This window comes from Ursus maritimus, unplaced genomic scaffold, assembly GCF_017311325.1.
Source record: "Ursus maritimus isolate PB19 unplaced genomic scaffold, ASM1731132v1 scaffold_30, whole genome shotgun sequence".
Lineage (NCBI taxonomy): Eukaryota > Metazoa > Chordata > Mammalia > Carnivora > Ursidae > Ursus > Ursus maritimus.
The window spans coordinates 28416683-28429611 of record NW_024425564.1 but is presented as its reverse complement, the minus strand read 5'-3'; the positions used below and the strand labels follow the sequence as shown (position 1 = coordinate 28429611).

At 37.5% G+C, this 12929-nt stretch overlaps 1 protein-coding gene across 1 annotated transcript in view; it reads left to right on the top strand.

The window, feature by feature from the left end:
- Positions 1-12929, top strand: part of DEK (DEK proto-oncogene) — a 29334-nt gene that overhangs the window by 11997 nt on the left and 4408 nt on the right. The window contains exons 8-9 of the mRNA XM_040645094.1: positions 10504-10639; positions 10900-11048. Coding sequence (XP_040501028.1) covers positions 10504-10639; positions 10900-11048 — 285 coding nt within the window. The remainder of the gene's footprint in view (positions 1-10503; positions 10640-10899; positions 11049-12929) is intronic.

Below are 12929 nucleotides of genomic sequence, written 5' to 3'. Positions count from 1 at the left end.
CTGAACCATTTAAAAAGTTAGCTTTACCCTCTCCTTGATACATATCCTCAGTCAAGGAGATGATTTCGTATTATGGCTAATAGTGTTTTGGTAGACTCTGTCTTAACTTTGTTTTGGTGTCTCCTTCAGTGGTCAGAACTTGCTGTGTAAATTGGGTCATCTTCCTTATTTAGGGACTTGATTAATTGGCTTGACTTTTTGGGCCAAGGTGTTTCTTTGTTGTGGAGGGCTGTCTTGTGCATTCTAGAATGTTTGCCCACTAGAGGACAATAGCACCCCTCCCCCCCAAACCTCCGATTGTCTCCAGACATTGCCAAATGTCCTTCGGGGTTGGGGCGGGATGATCACCTCCAGTTGGTAACTACTGGATTAGAAGGAAAAAGATGTGATGAACTCTGATTGTATATGTGTATTTGTTTTTAGGTACTTAAAATCCGTGATTATTTTAATGTCAGATTTTATAAAGACTCCTATAAAGCTAAATATGAAATGCTTCGTAATTTACAAAAGGATATTACAAATCTAGCAGGTATTTCATAATATATTTTTGGAGCAAGGGAAGATGAGTGATCTCAGCCCTAAAATTTTTATGGAATAGATTTTAAGGACATCAAGAGGGAAACATGTTTGTTTATATGTGAATCTATAATAATAGCAATTTTGCAGTAGTAACCATCCTCATTCAACAGATTTTTGGGTTATTACTACATGTAGTCACTGTGCTTCCTCAAACCTTTTAAAAAGCAGATTTAAAGAAAAGTTGTCATAGAATATAAACATCTAATTTTTCCAGAGGCAATGTGATTATGGGCATGGGCTTTGGAAACTATCTGGGTACAAATCCCAGCTGCACCCTTGAGTATGACTTTGTGCAGATTACTTATAAACCCTATACCTCAGCTTCTTATATGTAGTATAGGGTTGATAACAGTACCAGCCTCAACAAAGGGGCTGATTTCAGTAACTTTATTTAAAGCACTTAGAGCAGTGCTTGGCACAAGTACTATGTAAGTATTAGCTGCTATTACTATTAGTATTAAGATAACCTTTTATCATATGTAATATTCCTAAATCCAATCTTCCTGTCATTACTAAGATGCATGTTAAAAGGTGAGGGTATTTTATACTCATTTTCTTATTTGCTTTCCAGATTATTGTCCTAAGTAGAATTACTTGAAGTCTGTGAATATAGATGACCTCTGACTTGTAACCATATTGGTTCCTGGACAATGATCACAGGTGGAACTGCCCCACTTATAAATCACAGCCTTTCTGCAGGACCATAAGAAAGGATCGTTTGCTAGAAACCCAGGTCAAATGGCGAAAATCCATGCAGGAAAAAGGAAAACACAAATAGGCTTTTACAGACATAAAGTCACACAACATAAATGCTTTATCATAACTCTCTGTTCTCTGCTTTGGTTTTTCTATTTGGGCTAGTACTGACGAACTTCGTAAAATACAGTCCAATAAAATCTGGACTGAGAAATATTTCTTTTTTTTTCTTTTCCTGATAAGTCTATTATTCATGGCTCTAAAGGCTATCTCAAATTTAGGACTATTCTCAAAAACTTTATTACCGGTTCTGTTCCTATGAAAGGTAAGTACTAGCAGGAGGAACAGTATTTCTATGGTAACTATTTTCCCTTATTCCATTTTTTTGAGGACTCAGTTAAGTAGTAACTTTGTTAGGGACTTCATAAATGGCATTGTTTTGATTATTACTTTTTTTTTTTTTTAAGATTTATTTATTTATTTATTTATTTGTTTATTTATTTATTTATTTATTAGAGTGAGACAGCCAGCGAGAGAGGGAACACAAGCAGGGGGAGTGGGAGAGGAAGAAGCAGCCTCCCAGTGGAGGAGCCTGATGTGGGGCTCTATCCTGTACCGCCAGGGTCACGCCCTGAGCCGAAGGCAGACGCTTAACGACTGCGCCACCCAGGCGCCCCAGCACTTGATTATTACTTTGAAAGGACCTCTTTTTCTAAGAGGCCGTAAAGAACAGTTACAGGTTGATTGGAAAAGTTGTGAATTGCCTGTACATAGAATTTTTTTGTTGACTCTTTCCATAGAAGGTTGCTAAGTTAATATTACTTATTCTGTTATTTCCTGAGACAGATTTTCCCTTTATAAATAAGACTTCTCCCTGATTAATATTTTCTTATTTTATTTTAGATTCCTGCAGTAAGTATGAAGTTAGGTAGATTAATGTTGTCTTTGGTTTCCTCTGTAAATTGAGGGCTTTGGACTAAATAATCTGTATCATATTGCTTAAGTCAGGACTCTCAAGCAGAAATCCAGTTTAAGTTATAGTTGTCCATTGACCAGTTACCTGAGGTTGAATGTTACTCATTCACCTGCTCATTTTCCTATTTAGCTGTGTAGAAGACTAGGATATTTATAAGTAAATTGATTATCTCTTAAATGTAGGATTAAAAGTCACTGAAAACCACATAGTAAAAATAATTGTCAGGGTTTTTTAAGTCTTTTGTAAGAAAATGTGTCATATTTAAGCCTGACAATAATTGCTAAGACATTTTGTTGGAGGTTCTCTGGACCTGGAGCTCTGTTTCTGTGATAGGCAGTGAGTGGTTCACAGTGGTTTTAAATCCTCCTTTTCTTTAGAAGTAACTCCAATAAGAAGTTGCTCTTTCTTTCCAGGAGTGACTTTATAAAAGAACTGTTTTAAACTTACCGTCTTGGCTTTTGGACATTTGCTTCTTCTTAGGGCAGTAGGAGGAGAGCATTTTAGAATTAGGAATTTGTAGTGTAGATAAAATTTCTTAAAAATGAGGGAATAGGAAAATGACAGGTTTAGTTATTTTCTATAAACTTATTCTGAAAATCATCTGGTTCCTGTACTGGGTTAGCATCTTTAGGAGAAGATTGCTGAAATGAACCAGTGAGATTAAACCATGCTTAGGTATGTTATTGACCACGGTGTTAGACCTTAGGCATAGAGAAGTACTGGAGAGTACAGAGAGAAGCCATGCTTCCTACCTTGGAGAAAACGGTTCTGATAATCTCTTAGACCCTTAAAAGCATACTTAGTTTTTTAAAATTTTATTCTAATACTCTTCTGTTTTTCTTAGTGTTTTTATAACATTCTTATAGTTAGAAAAGTATACAACAAACTGAAATTTAAAATTCATCTGAATGCTCCCATACATCAGGAATGTCTTCAACTATAAATACTTAAAAACCTTACTAGTAATGTCCAAAACACGAGTTCTTTTTTCTTTCATGACAAGAAATCCACAGACAGGCAATTTGGAGCCAGTATATTAGCTCAAGAAAGGTATCGAGAATTTGAATACCTTCTTTATTCTAGAGCCACCATCTGCAAATGTGGTACTTCACCTCATGATCACAAGATGAGGGTTACCTTTAGGCATTGAATCCCTGCTCCAGAGAAGAGCGAAAGGCTTTCTTCTAGTAACGTTTTCGGTTTTTTTTCCCCCAGAAGGGATGCCTTTTATCAGAGATCTCCGGGTATGTTCCCTTGGCCAGAACTTTATTACCTCTCTACCTCTAGCTGCAGGGGAAGCTGTTAAGATCCAGGTGGTAGCTTTCTTGTGTCTGTGGAGGAAGGCGAATAAAGATGTTGAGTGAGCCATCCTATAATGTTGGCCAGATCAGAGAAACTTCCAGTTATAGTTTTTGATAAACTTAACATATTTGGACCATTCAGGGAATTATTTGATAGTAGTAGGAGGGTGAATGTAAAAGTTTTGTTAGTCCTTAATTGTGTTCTAAAAAATAAGAATCCCCCCTCCCGTTCCCATCTCATAATTTGATCAGAGGATTTACAAAACCATGTAAATTATTAAACTCTTTTGCTGGAAGGCAAAGTTGAATAATCACCATAATAAAATCTTAGACTTAAACTCGCTTTCATAATCTTCTGTGAAATATAATGAGCCTTTCACATTCTTTACTCTTGGCATTCTTGAGTTATCTCAGCCAAGTTGTTAAAAGAACAGTGTATTTTAAGCTAATTTTTATTTTGTTCATCTGTTCACCCAGTACAACCTTTCTGCTGTGAGGACAGGATTCTGGCTCTGTGACAGGCGTCTTTTTTGGAGACCCTCCTTCAAGAGCCCTGCTGCCTATAAAAGATAGGTAAGCCTTTTCTCCCAAGATTTTTTTTTTTTTTGCCTTCCTTCAAAAATTGCTTGTGTTGTTCCTCTGATTCTATACCTTCATGGTTATCAGAGATACAAAAAATCCTCTTCAAATTTAAAAAAATTTCTATTATTAATCTTTTACAAAATTAGATCACAGTACATGGTACTATCTGAAATTAATGGCAGCTGTCAATTTTTGTCTGTTTCTCTTTTGTCTGTTTCGCATTAAAACTTACTACAATACTGGATGGTTCTGACTGAACCACTCACAGCAGATTCAAAAACAACAAGCCAGAATCTTAATAAATCCCATGACAATTTGGAAACTAGCCTTTTCTTAAGTTTTTCTAAACTTAATCACCTAATTTTTTCCCATATATTTTGATGAAAGACTCAAGTCTTGACTCTTGTTTGATTAAATAACAAAATGTTAGTTAACTCATGAATACCTCCAACATTTTTCCTTTGTAATGCCACATAATGGGTTTGCTATAATTAGTAAAATTTTCAAAATATTTTGAGAGATTTTTAAAGTAGGGGTTTCACATGTTATCACTTTTACATTATTCAGTTCAGTACATTGAGAGTATACTAAGTGCTGTTGAGGTTCCAGAAAATATTTTCTACCCAAATGCCATTTGAATGATACTTAATATAGGATTCCAAAAGAAAATATTCCTATCGTTGAGGGACAGCTTTGGAGAGAAGTGATAGAAATACCAGTTGAAATTGACCTTGGGAATAGAAAGTTGGACATGTGGACAGAGACAGGGAGCAAGAAGGTCCAGGGTCCCCCTCTGACAGACACACTTGTTTGTGGTTAGACAATGTGTCCAGAAGTCAAGCCGTGAGAGGTGAGCTAGAGCGGAGTGCACTGAAGCTGGACTCTGGAGAACTCAGGAGGTTGGACATTGTATAAGTAATAGATGCATCATTCTTGTTTATTCAAAATGATGGTTCATTCTACCTGAATTTTGCTGAGAAGGGAAAAAGAGACCTGGCTTCTAGAACAGTCTACCTGGGGAGAGTTACCACTCATTCAGTAAGCATTTCCTGGTAAATACAAGGAGCAGGCTTACTGAGAATCTACTACGTGCCATGTACTTTCACATCGTATATCTAAGTCAGTCTTGACTCCAAGGGAGGATGATATATCTTCATTTTTGCACTTCAAGGATATAATAAATATATGTATGTATTTTTTTCGTATTGAAGTACAGTTGACAAAATGTCACATTATTTTCAGGTGTACACTAATATTTTTTAATATCTTGTCCATATTACTCTTTCCAGAGCTGCTAGTTCATATGCTTCTGTCTTCAGAGTTATCTAGATAGAACTACTGATTTAGATTCAAATTTGATTTTAAGCAATAGTTTTAGATAAGTATATATCCACTTCTGATTATAAAAACACATAAAGCTGTTGACATAAATATATTAATTAAATTATTTTATTGACTAAATTATTTAGTTCCTGCCTTTAACTTGTATAGTTCCAATAATTCATAATCTAGACTAGTAATTGGCAACTGTAGCCCTATACACCAGATCCAACCTATGGCCTGTTTTTGTACAACCTAGAAGCTGAGGATGGTTTTCTCCTTTTTTGCAGTATTTGTTTAAAAAAATGAAGATTGCAACAGTAAGCACATGTAGGCCGCAAACCCTAAAGTAATTACCTTCTGGCACTTTATAGAGAAAGCTTGGTGAGAGATTCAGACTATAAATTTATCTGTCATCTTAGAAGATTTATAACTGGGTGAGTCTGCCGCAGGGCTTTAAAAAAATACGTAGGTTCCCAGGCCTCACCCTTGACGATTTACCGAATGGTCTCTTTTCCTTCTCTTATATGTACAACCTGTATAGGTAAGTTGTGCCAGAAGACAGTTATATTAAAAAATCAAGAAGTTTGGCTGCTGTTAGTAGCAAACACATTCTCCTAGCAAGCAGAGTGGTGCTGGTGACAGGGAACCTCAGGGCTGGAATAGATCTTCAGCAGTTACCTAGTTTCCAAGAATCTTTTCCCATCTCAATCTTCCAAATAATTATGTAGCAACTACTAAGTGCCGGTTCTGAGCCACGCACTGGAGATCAAGAAACATAAAACAGGGTCTCTGCCTTCAGCAGTTGTTGGTAGAAAGGGAGAAGTCAAAGATCAGCAGGAAAAAAGTAGAGTATAACTTAAAAGCCAAAAAAGAGATTTGGACAAGATAATGTGGAGGCTCAGAAGATAAAGGGTATTTACCTCTTTCTAGGGACATGTGGGGAGCAAAGATCCAGACAGGAAACTTCACAGGAGGTAACAATTTGGTCTGAGCTTTTAAAGGATAAACAGGAGAGATCAGAGTGAAAGAGAAATTTGGTGAAAACTATACAAAATTGGATTACACTAAGGCCCATCTTAGCTTTAAAAAAAAAAATCTAAAGAAATGATCCTGGGGCCCCTACAAAATTTGGACGGCAAAGGCCAGAGAGCCCTAATACAGAGTTTGGTGATCCTTTGTTGCTGTTTTGCATTTTCTGCCAACATTTTTTTATTCTTTGTTATCATTGGTAACATTTGTATGTAATGGAAAAAGTTAATTTTAACAACCTAAATAGGTTATGATATCACTGGCTTATTTCTGTCATTTCAACTCTGGCTTGAAAGAGATACATAGGTACGTTAGTCATTTCTATAAGCAACTAATAATCTATGGTAGGAGGCACACTGAACTTACGAATCAGAGGTCTTGCTTCTTAGTATCTGTAAGGCGTTGGTTCTCAGCTACTCAGATACATTTTCCTCCTTTGTATTGAGATAAACTGTTTTGTCTTTGGATTTTTTTTTTTTTTTTTTTGCTTTGCTTTTTTATTTAGCTCATGTAAGATAGTGTACTATAGAGATGCCTTTTTCTTTTTCCTTTTAATTACATTTTAACCACATCCTGGGTTCAGAGTACAAGTAAACCAGATCCTAAAAATGATATGAACATGACAAATATTTAAATAGCTGCTTTATGCCAAACATTTTTTAAGGTTGCTGGGGACGGATGGAGCTAAATAACGCGGTCAGGTGTCTTTTCTCACGGAGATTGTCAAATATACTCTTAAAAAACTTGTGATAGGGTGGGAAAACAGGCTGTAAATAATTAGTTTAATAAAGCTGTATACATTACATGTTTTTGCTGTTACCTTATATTTATTTACTTATTTGATCCTCAAAACAATTCTACAGATATGGCCACAGTTCATCGAATCTCCGATGCCTATAAGGCATCATTTTAATGTAAATTATAAAATGTACCCCAGTCAGATACTGCTGAGATGAGAAAATGTGAAAAAAAGTATTAAATTCAGCAAAGTCTGGTATTCTTACCTCCATTTTACAGATGAGGAAACAGGCCCAGGGAAGGTAAGTGATTTGTTTGCGAATACAAAAGTGGTCAGTAGTGGAGTCAGGATTTGAACCAGGAAGTCTGGCTCTCAAACTTGTATTCTTATTCACTGCTTCACATGAAGTAGGGATACATGAATTGTAGGCCAAGTACTGTGGGACCACAGATTAATCAGTTGGTGATAAAAATGAAGGATTCAGAGGAGGCGGCTAGTGGGCTGGATTTAGACTCATGAGAGATTTTCCTAAGGAGAGGAGGGGAGTAAGGTAATGAGGATTTGAAAGTTCCTGTAGAGTTTAAGTGGGCTCACTTTCACTCCCCTTCTCCGCTCTCCCTGGGTCTCTTTACCTCCAAAATACCAATTATTCACGTTTACCTTACCTACCAGAAATCGTCTATTGTGTCCCAGTACCAAGGTCCTTTGGGATGCCCCATTTTCAGAGTGACCTCCTCCTGTACATATCTAAGACATACCATTAGGGAAGCTGAGGTGATTCTTTACATCCGCAAGGCTAATGCGAGTTACTCTGATTGCCTCTCTGCTCAAGATGAAACCTGAAGATATGCGGTTCTGTAGAGATTATTTTACTACTCCGTTCTCCCTGCTGCTCCATGCTAACATTTCTCACTTTTCTGAATTCCTGCCTTTCATTTGTCACAGAATAACTTGTAACTGGTTACCAAAGATGAGTGAGATCCGGTATAAACAACCTGGTTTATTATTACAGGGGTGGATGTTTGTAGGTCCAGTACTATCTACCAGAAAGTAATGAAATAAGCAGAATCATCATGGTTAGTTAACACAGGTGTCCTTGAGCCTATCTTCCTGCTCTTGTTCTGTGTATCTATTCTTTATATGTGCCTTGCTTTTTTAAAGAAGACTTTAAAACTTCCAAGTTACTACATGTGTTTAATGAAAGAATTCCTTTACAAAAGGAAGCACTCATAATTATTAGTTATTACAATAACTAATATTCATTAACCATTTCCTATGAGTCTGGCACCATTAAAAGTAGTTTCCACGAATGCGTTTACTCCCCCATAAAAATCATTAAGTACTATCACATTTCCCTCATTTTGTAAATGAGGGAACTGGGGCCAGAATCTGAAACCAGGCAGCTAGCTCCAGAGCCCACACTCTTACCTGTTAGGTTTCTATAGTGCTTGTGACCGTGTGTTTACAGTGTTTCTCTTAACTTAATAGGCTAGTTGTTCACTTAAAAAACTGGGGAACACTATCCCTGCTAGATGATGATGGGGGATATAGAAAGAAGCATCGTTTTAGTTGTGTTTGTCCAGTGTGATATCTTGTGGAGATGGCTTTGATTATCCTTTATCACTGTGAATTTTTATACTTTGTCAACCTAGTACTACTCCCGATTTGCAGGTTTTAAAATGGTGCCATATTGTGCACCCTCTGAAATTTTAATGACAGCTGTATACCCTGGCCTTAAAAGGCTCTGGAAGTGTTTTAAGTGTGTGATTCTAATTATCTAATCTGGGTGGGATCAAGTAATAATGCTTACGGTGTTGTTATCCCTTGCTCACCCTCCCCAACCCTTTCTTACTTCCTTGTAAAGTATGTTAATCACCTACAGATCCAGATTTTATTAAACTTTGACTAAAATGTGATACATAATAGTGATTATTCTACATATTAAATATACAACAGAACTTGGGAAATTTTAGGATTCTCTTTTAGAGCTTAGTGTGGTTCTTATGAATTAGGTGGATACCTAATAAAACTTAGTTCAAGTTAGTCACAGAGAATAACCTGTCCAGCACCCCCCACTATTTGGAACACCTCCAAGAATTAGGAAATAAGTAAAAATGGCCTCTCAATAATAACGCATAGGAAGAGCTCATATACTTTACTTTTAGAAAACGTTTCAGCCCCTTGCCACCTCTCAAATGCATTTTTTAGTGGCAGTTAAACTAGCTCGGTTAGCCAGCTCCCCGCCAGCAGTACATTACTGTGGCGGGACAGGCTGCTGCTGGTGGCCTGCTGTGACTACATAGCGATGGCAGCGTGGCAAGTGGAAAGAGATACTTCCGAACCACACTTAGAGCCTCAGCCTCCTTTACCCCTGGAACAGATTGGTCTATATACTTTAATTTTAAGAGTAAGTTCAGACCAATATCCATCTTTTTTTTAAAAAAAGGGAATTATAATCAGAAATTAAAGTGTAAAACATTTGGAGAGACATTCTGTCAGATTTGCAGTATTTTTGGTGTGTTAGGATGAGATTTTAGGTTATTTTGAGCTATTTGCTTATATACAAGATGCTTCTACTTTGTAAAAATTAGTTAAATGAATTAATGTTCCCTAATTTCAAAGACCCTGGTTGGGACAAAGTAAAAATTATAATTTTGTCATTTTAATCTATCTGCGTTTATATACTTCGCTTTTGTTTAATCAGCTATGAGTCAGTGTTTAAGAAAACAGGTTCTGGAGTCAGATCTATTTGAACCTCACTTGTGTATTTTGTTATGTGGCTGTGAACAAAATACCTCTCAAGCCTTAGTCTCCTCGTATGTTCAGAAATAGTTACTGAGCAACTGCTGTGCTTGGTGCACTATTTTAGGAGTTAGGGATACATCAGTGAACTTAGAGTGTTAAAAAAAAATCCTGGTCCTCATGGAACTTCCATTCTAGCTGGGAGAGACAATAGAAAAATATTAATATCACCTATATTCTAGAGGCATTTTTTAAGATGAAAGTAAGGCAGTGCATATAAAGTTTTCTGTCTATAGTGTGTAATAAATTTGGGCATCTTATATTAGTGTTTGATTCTTCTCGTGACTAGTTTTGTGTTGGGATGAAGTGAAGTTTGTTGGGGATATTGGTTATCTCAGAAATTGGTAACTAGTAATAATTTATCATTTGGTGATGCTAAATAAATTAATTTTCTCTAATATTCTTGAGAGGTACAGAGGAATAGAGGAATGAAATTAATCTCATCAATATATGTTCTTTGCTTTCCTTTCCACCAGCCACCAAAAAAGACATCTAAAAGAGAAAAACCTAAACAGAAAGCCACTTCTAAAAGTAAGAAAACTGTAAAAAGTGCTAATGTTAAGAAGGCAGATAGCAGCACCACCAAGAAGAATCAAAACAGTTCCAAAAAAGGTATGTTAGAAACGACACATTTTCGGCAACTCTAAAGGTAGAACTCATATGCTCTAACAGTTTTGAAGTGTGTGTGAAAAATAGATAAACTGCAAAGAAAATTGGCTGGGGGGAAGTGGTATACCAGGTTTTTATAGTTGTAATTTTTCAAAATTGACAAAAATGTTAATGCATGTTGTATACCTAATTTATAGAGTGGTGATGTATCGTTTTTCCTGATACCTCTTTGAGAATCTAATGAATGCTTATCTTACTTTTAGAAAGTGAATCTGAGGATAGTTCAGATGATGAACCTTTAATTAAAAAATTAAAGAAACCTCCTACAGATGAAGAGTTAAAGGAGACAGTGAAGAAATTACTGGCCAGTGCTAACTTGGAGGAAGTCACGATGAAGCAGATTTGCAAGGAGGTAATTGGACAGATACTTGGATCATTTTGCTTTTATGTGAAAAATTCGTCCACTCAGCCCTCAGTTCAAAGCAAGATTCTTATGTGCATGCGTTCACTGCGTAACTGTCTGCTGAACTCTTACATGTTCTTACAGGTGCTGGGGTGCTGCAGTCAGTCAGTCCAAGTCTCTGCCCTAGTGAGGCTGCTTCCTCTATAACAGTAGGATGTGTACAGTAAACAAAGCTAAAGTGATACATTCTACACTGCAGAGAAAACTTTCTTTTCATGATCTGGAAACTACTTTTATTGATGCATCCTTAGATTATGTTAGTTTAAACGAGCAGAATCTCGGGGCACCTGGCTGGCTCAGTTGGAGGAGCCTGTGACTCTTGATCCTCGGGGTCGTGAGTTCAAGCTCCATGTTGGGTGTAGAGATTAAGATTACTTAAATCAATATTTTCAAAAAGAGAATCTCATGGACCACCTTATTTTCAGGGTTATTATTACAAGATGGTATAGATCAGGTTTTTAGCTCAGACTTCTGTGAAGTTTTTCTGATACTCAGAAAATAAAATGACCTAGTCTTGAATCGATTCCATAGAGATTCCATACTCTAGATCAAAATTGGGAGAGTTTAGAATCTAGTTTCTCATGGTAAAACCAAATTAAAATTTCAAATGTACTAAAGGTGAAATATTCTATATTTTTTTAAGACCTTGATTATTTTGTTTATTCATTCAGCATTCACTGAGCCTCTGCTGTGGACCAGGCACTGGGATAGATTTGGGGGTAAAGCTGGGGAATCCGTTGTTTGGCTGTTGGGGACTTACTGTTAGGTGAGATGGGAGACGGCTGTTGCAGTGCACTGGGGACGGTTGGTGGGGGCTGGGCTGGAAGAGTGCAGAACTTGCCACACCACCACAGAAGGAGCTGCGCATGCCTGGGCCTGGGAAGAGGGAAGAGAGCCTAGAGCATCAGCTGTGCCATACAGCTGAGCGACATGGACACGTGCGTGTGAAATAGGACAGTGACCACAAGGAATAGTAATTGGCTTAATTTGGCAGAAGAATAGAGTTGGGGGCGCCTGGGTGGCACAGTGGTTAAGCGTCTGCCTTCGGCTCAGGGCGTGATCCCGGCGATCTGGGATCGAGCCCCACATCAGGCTCCTCCACTATGAGCCTGCTTCTTCCTCTCCCACTCCCCCTGCTTGTGTTCCCTCTCTCGCGGGCTGTCTCTATCTCTGTCAAATAAATAAATAAAATCTTAAAAAAAAAAAAAAAGAATAGAGTTGGAAGGAAGTCTTCGCAGGAGTTAGGGAAGAAAAGAAGAAGTTTTGTAGAACTCCTGTATGCTGTGTTGCAGAGTTTAGTTTTTTCCCTGAAACTAATGGGAGAATTGGGATGCTCAATGGGATAGTGAGGGCTGATCAGCAGGGGCTGACACAACCCGATTTTTAAGAGTCATCCCAGACACATCGAGAAAGAACAAAGAATGGAATTAAGAGGCAAGAAACCCAAGTTTGTCATAATCAAATTTTCATGGCGGCCATAATCCAAGTCAGAAATCGAGAGAGCCTGGCCAGACCTTACTCAGCTGTGGGTGTTAGGGTGTGGCTGCATCAATCATCTGGGGAGCAGAGCAAAGAGTACTCTGAGAAAAAGATGAGTTTCGTTCTAGACATTATGACATGAGGTGCTTGGAACATCCAAGTGAGAGAAGCTGTGGCCACTGTAATTCTGCCAAGGTAGGAGAGAAAGCCAGACTGGGCTACTGCTGGGAGTTAAATCCAGAAGCCTAAAGAAGGTGGCCCAGGCAAGAAGATAGAGGAAAGCAAAGGACAGAGAGTCCTGGAGACCATTCACATTAGAGTCGAGAAGTGATTTCTACAAAATATAAAAAA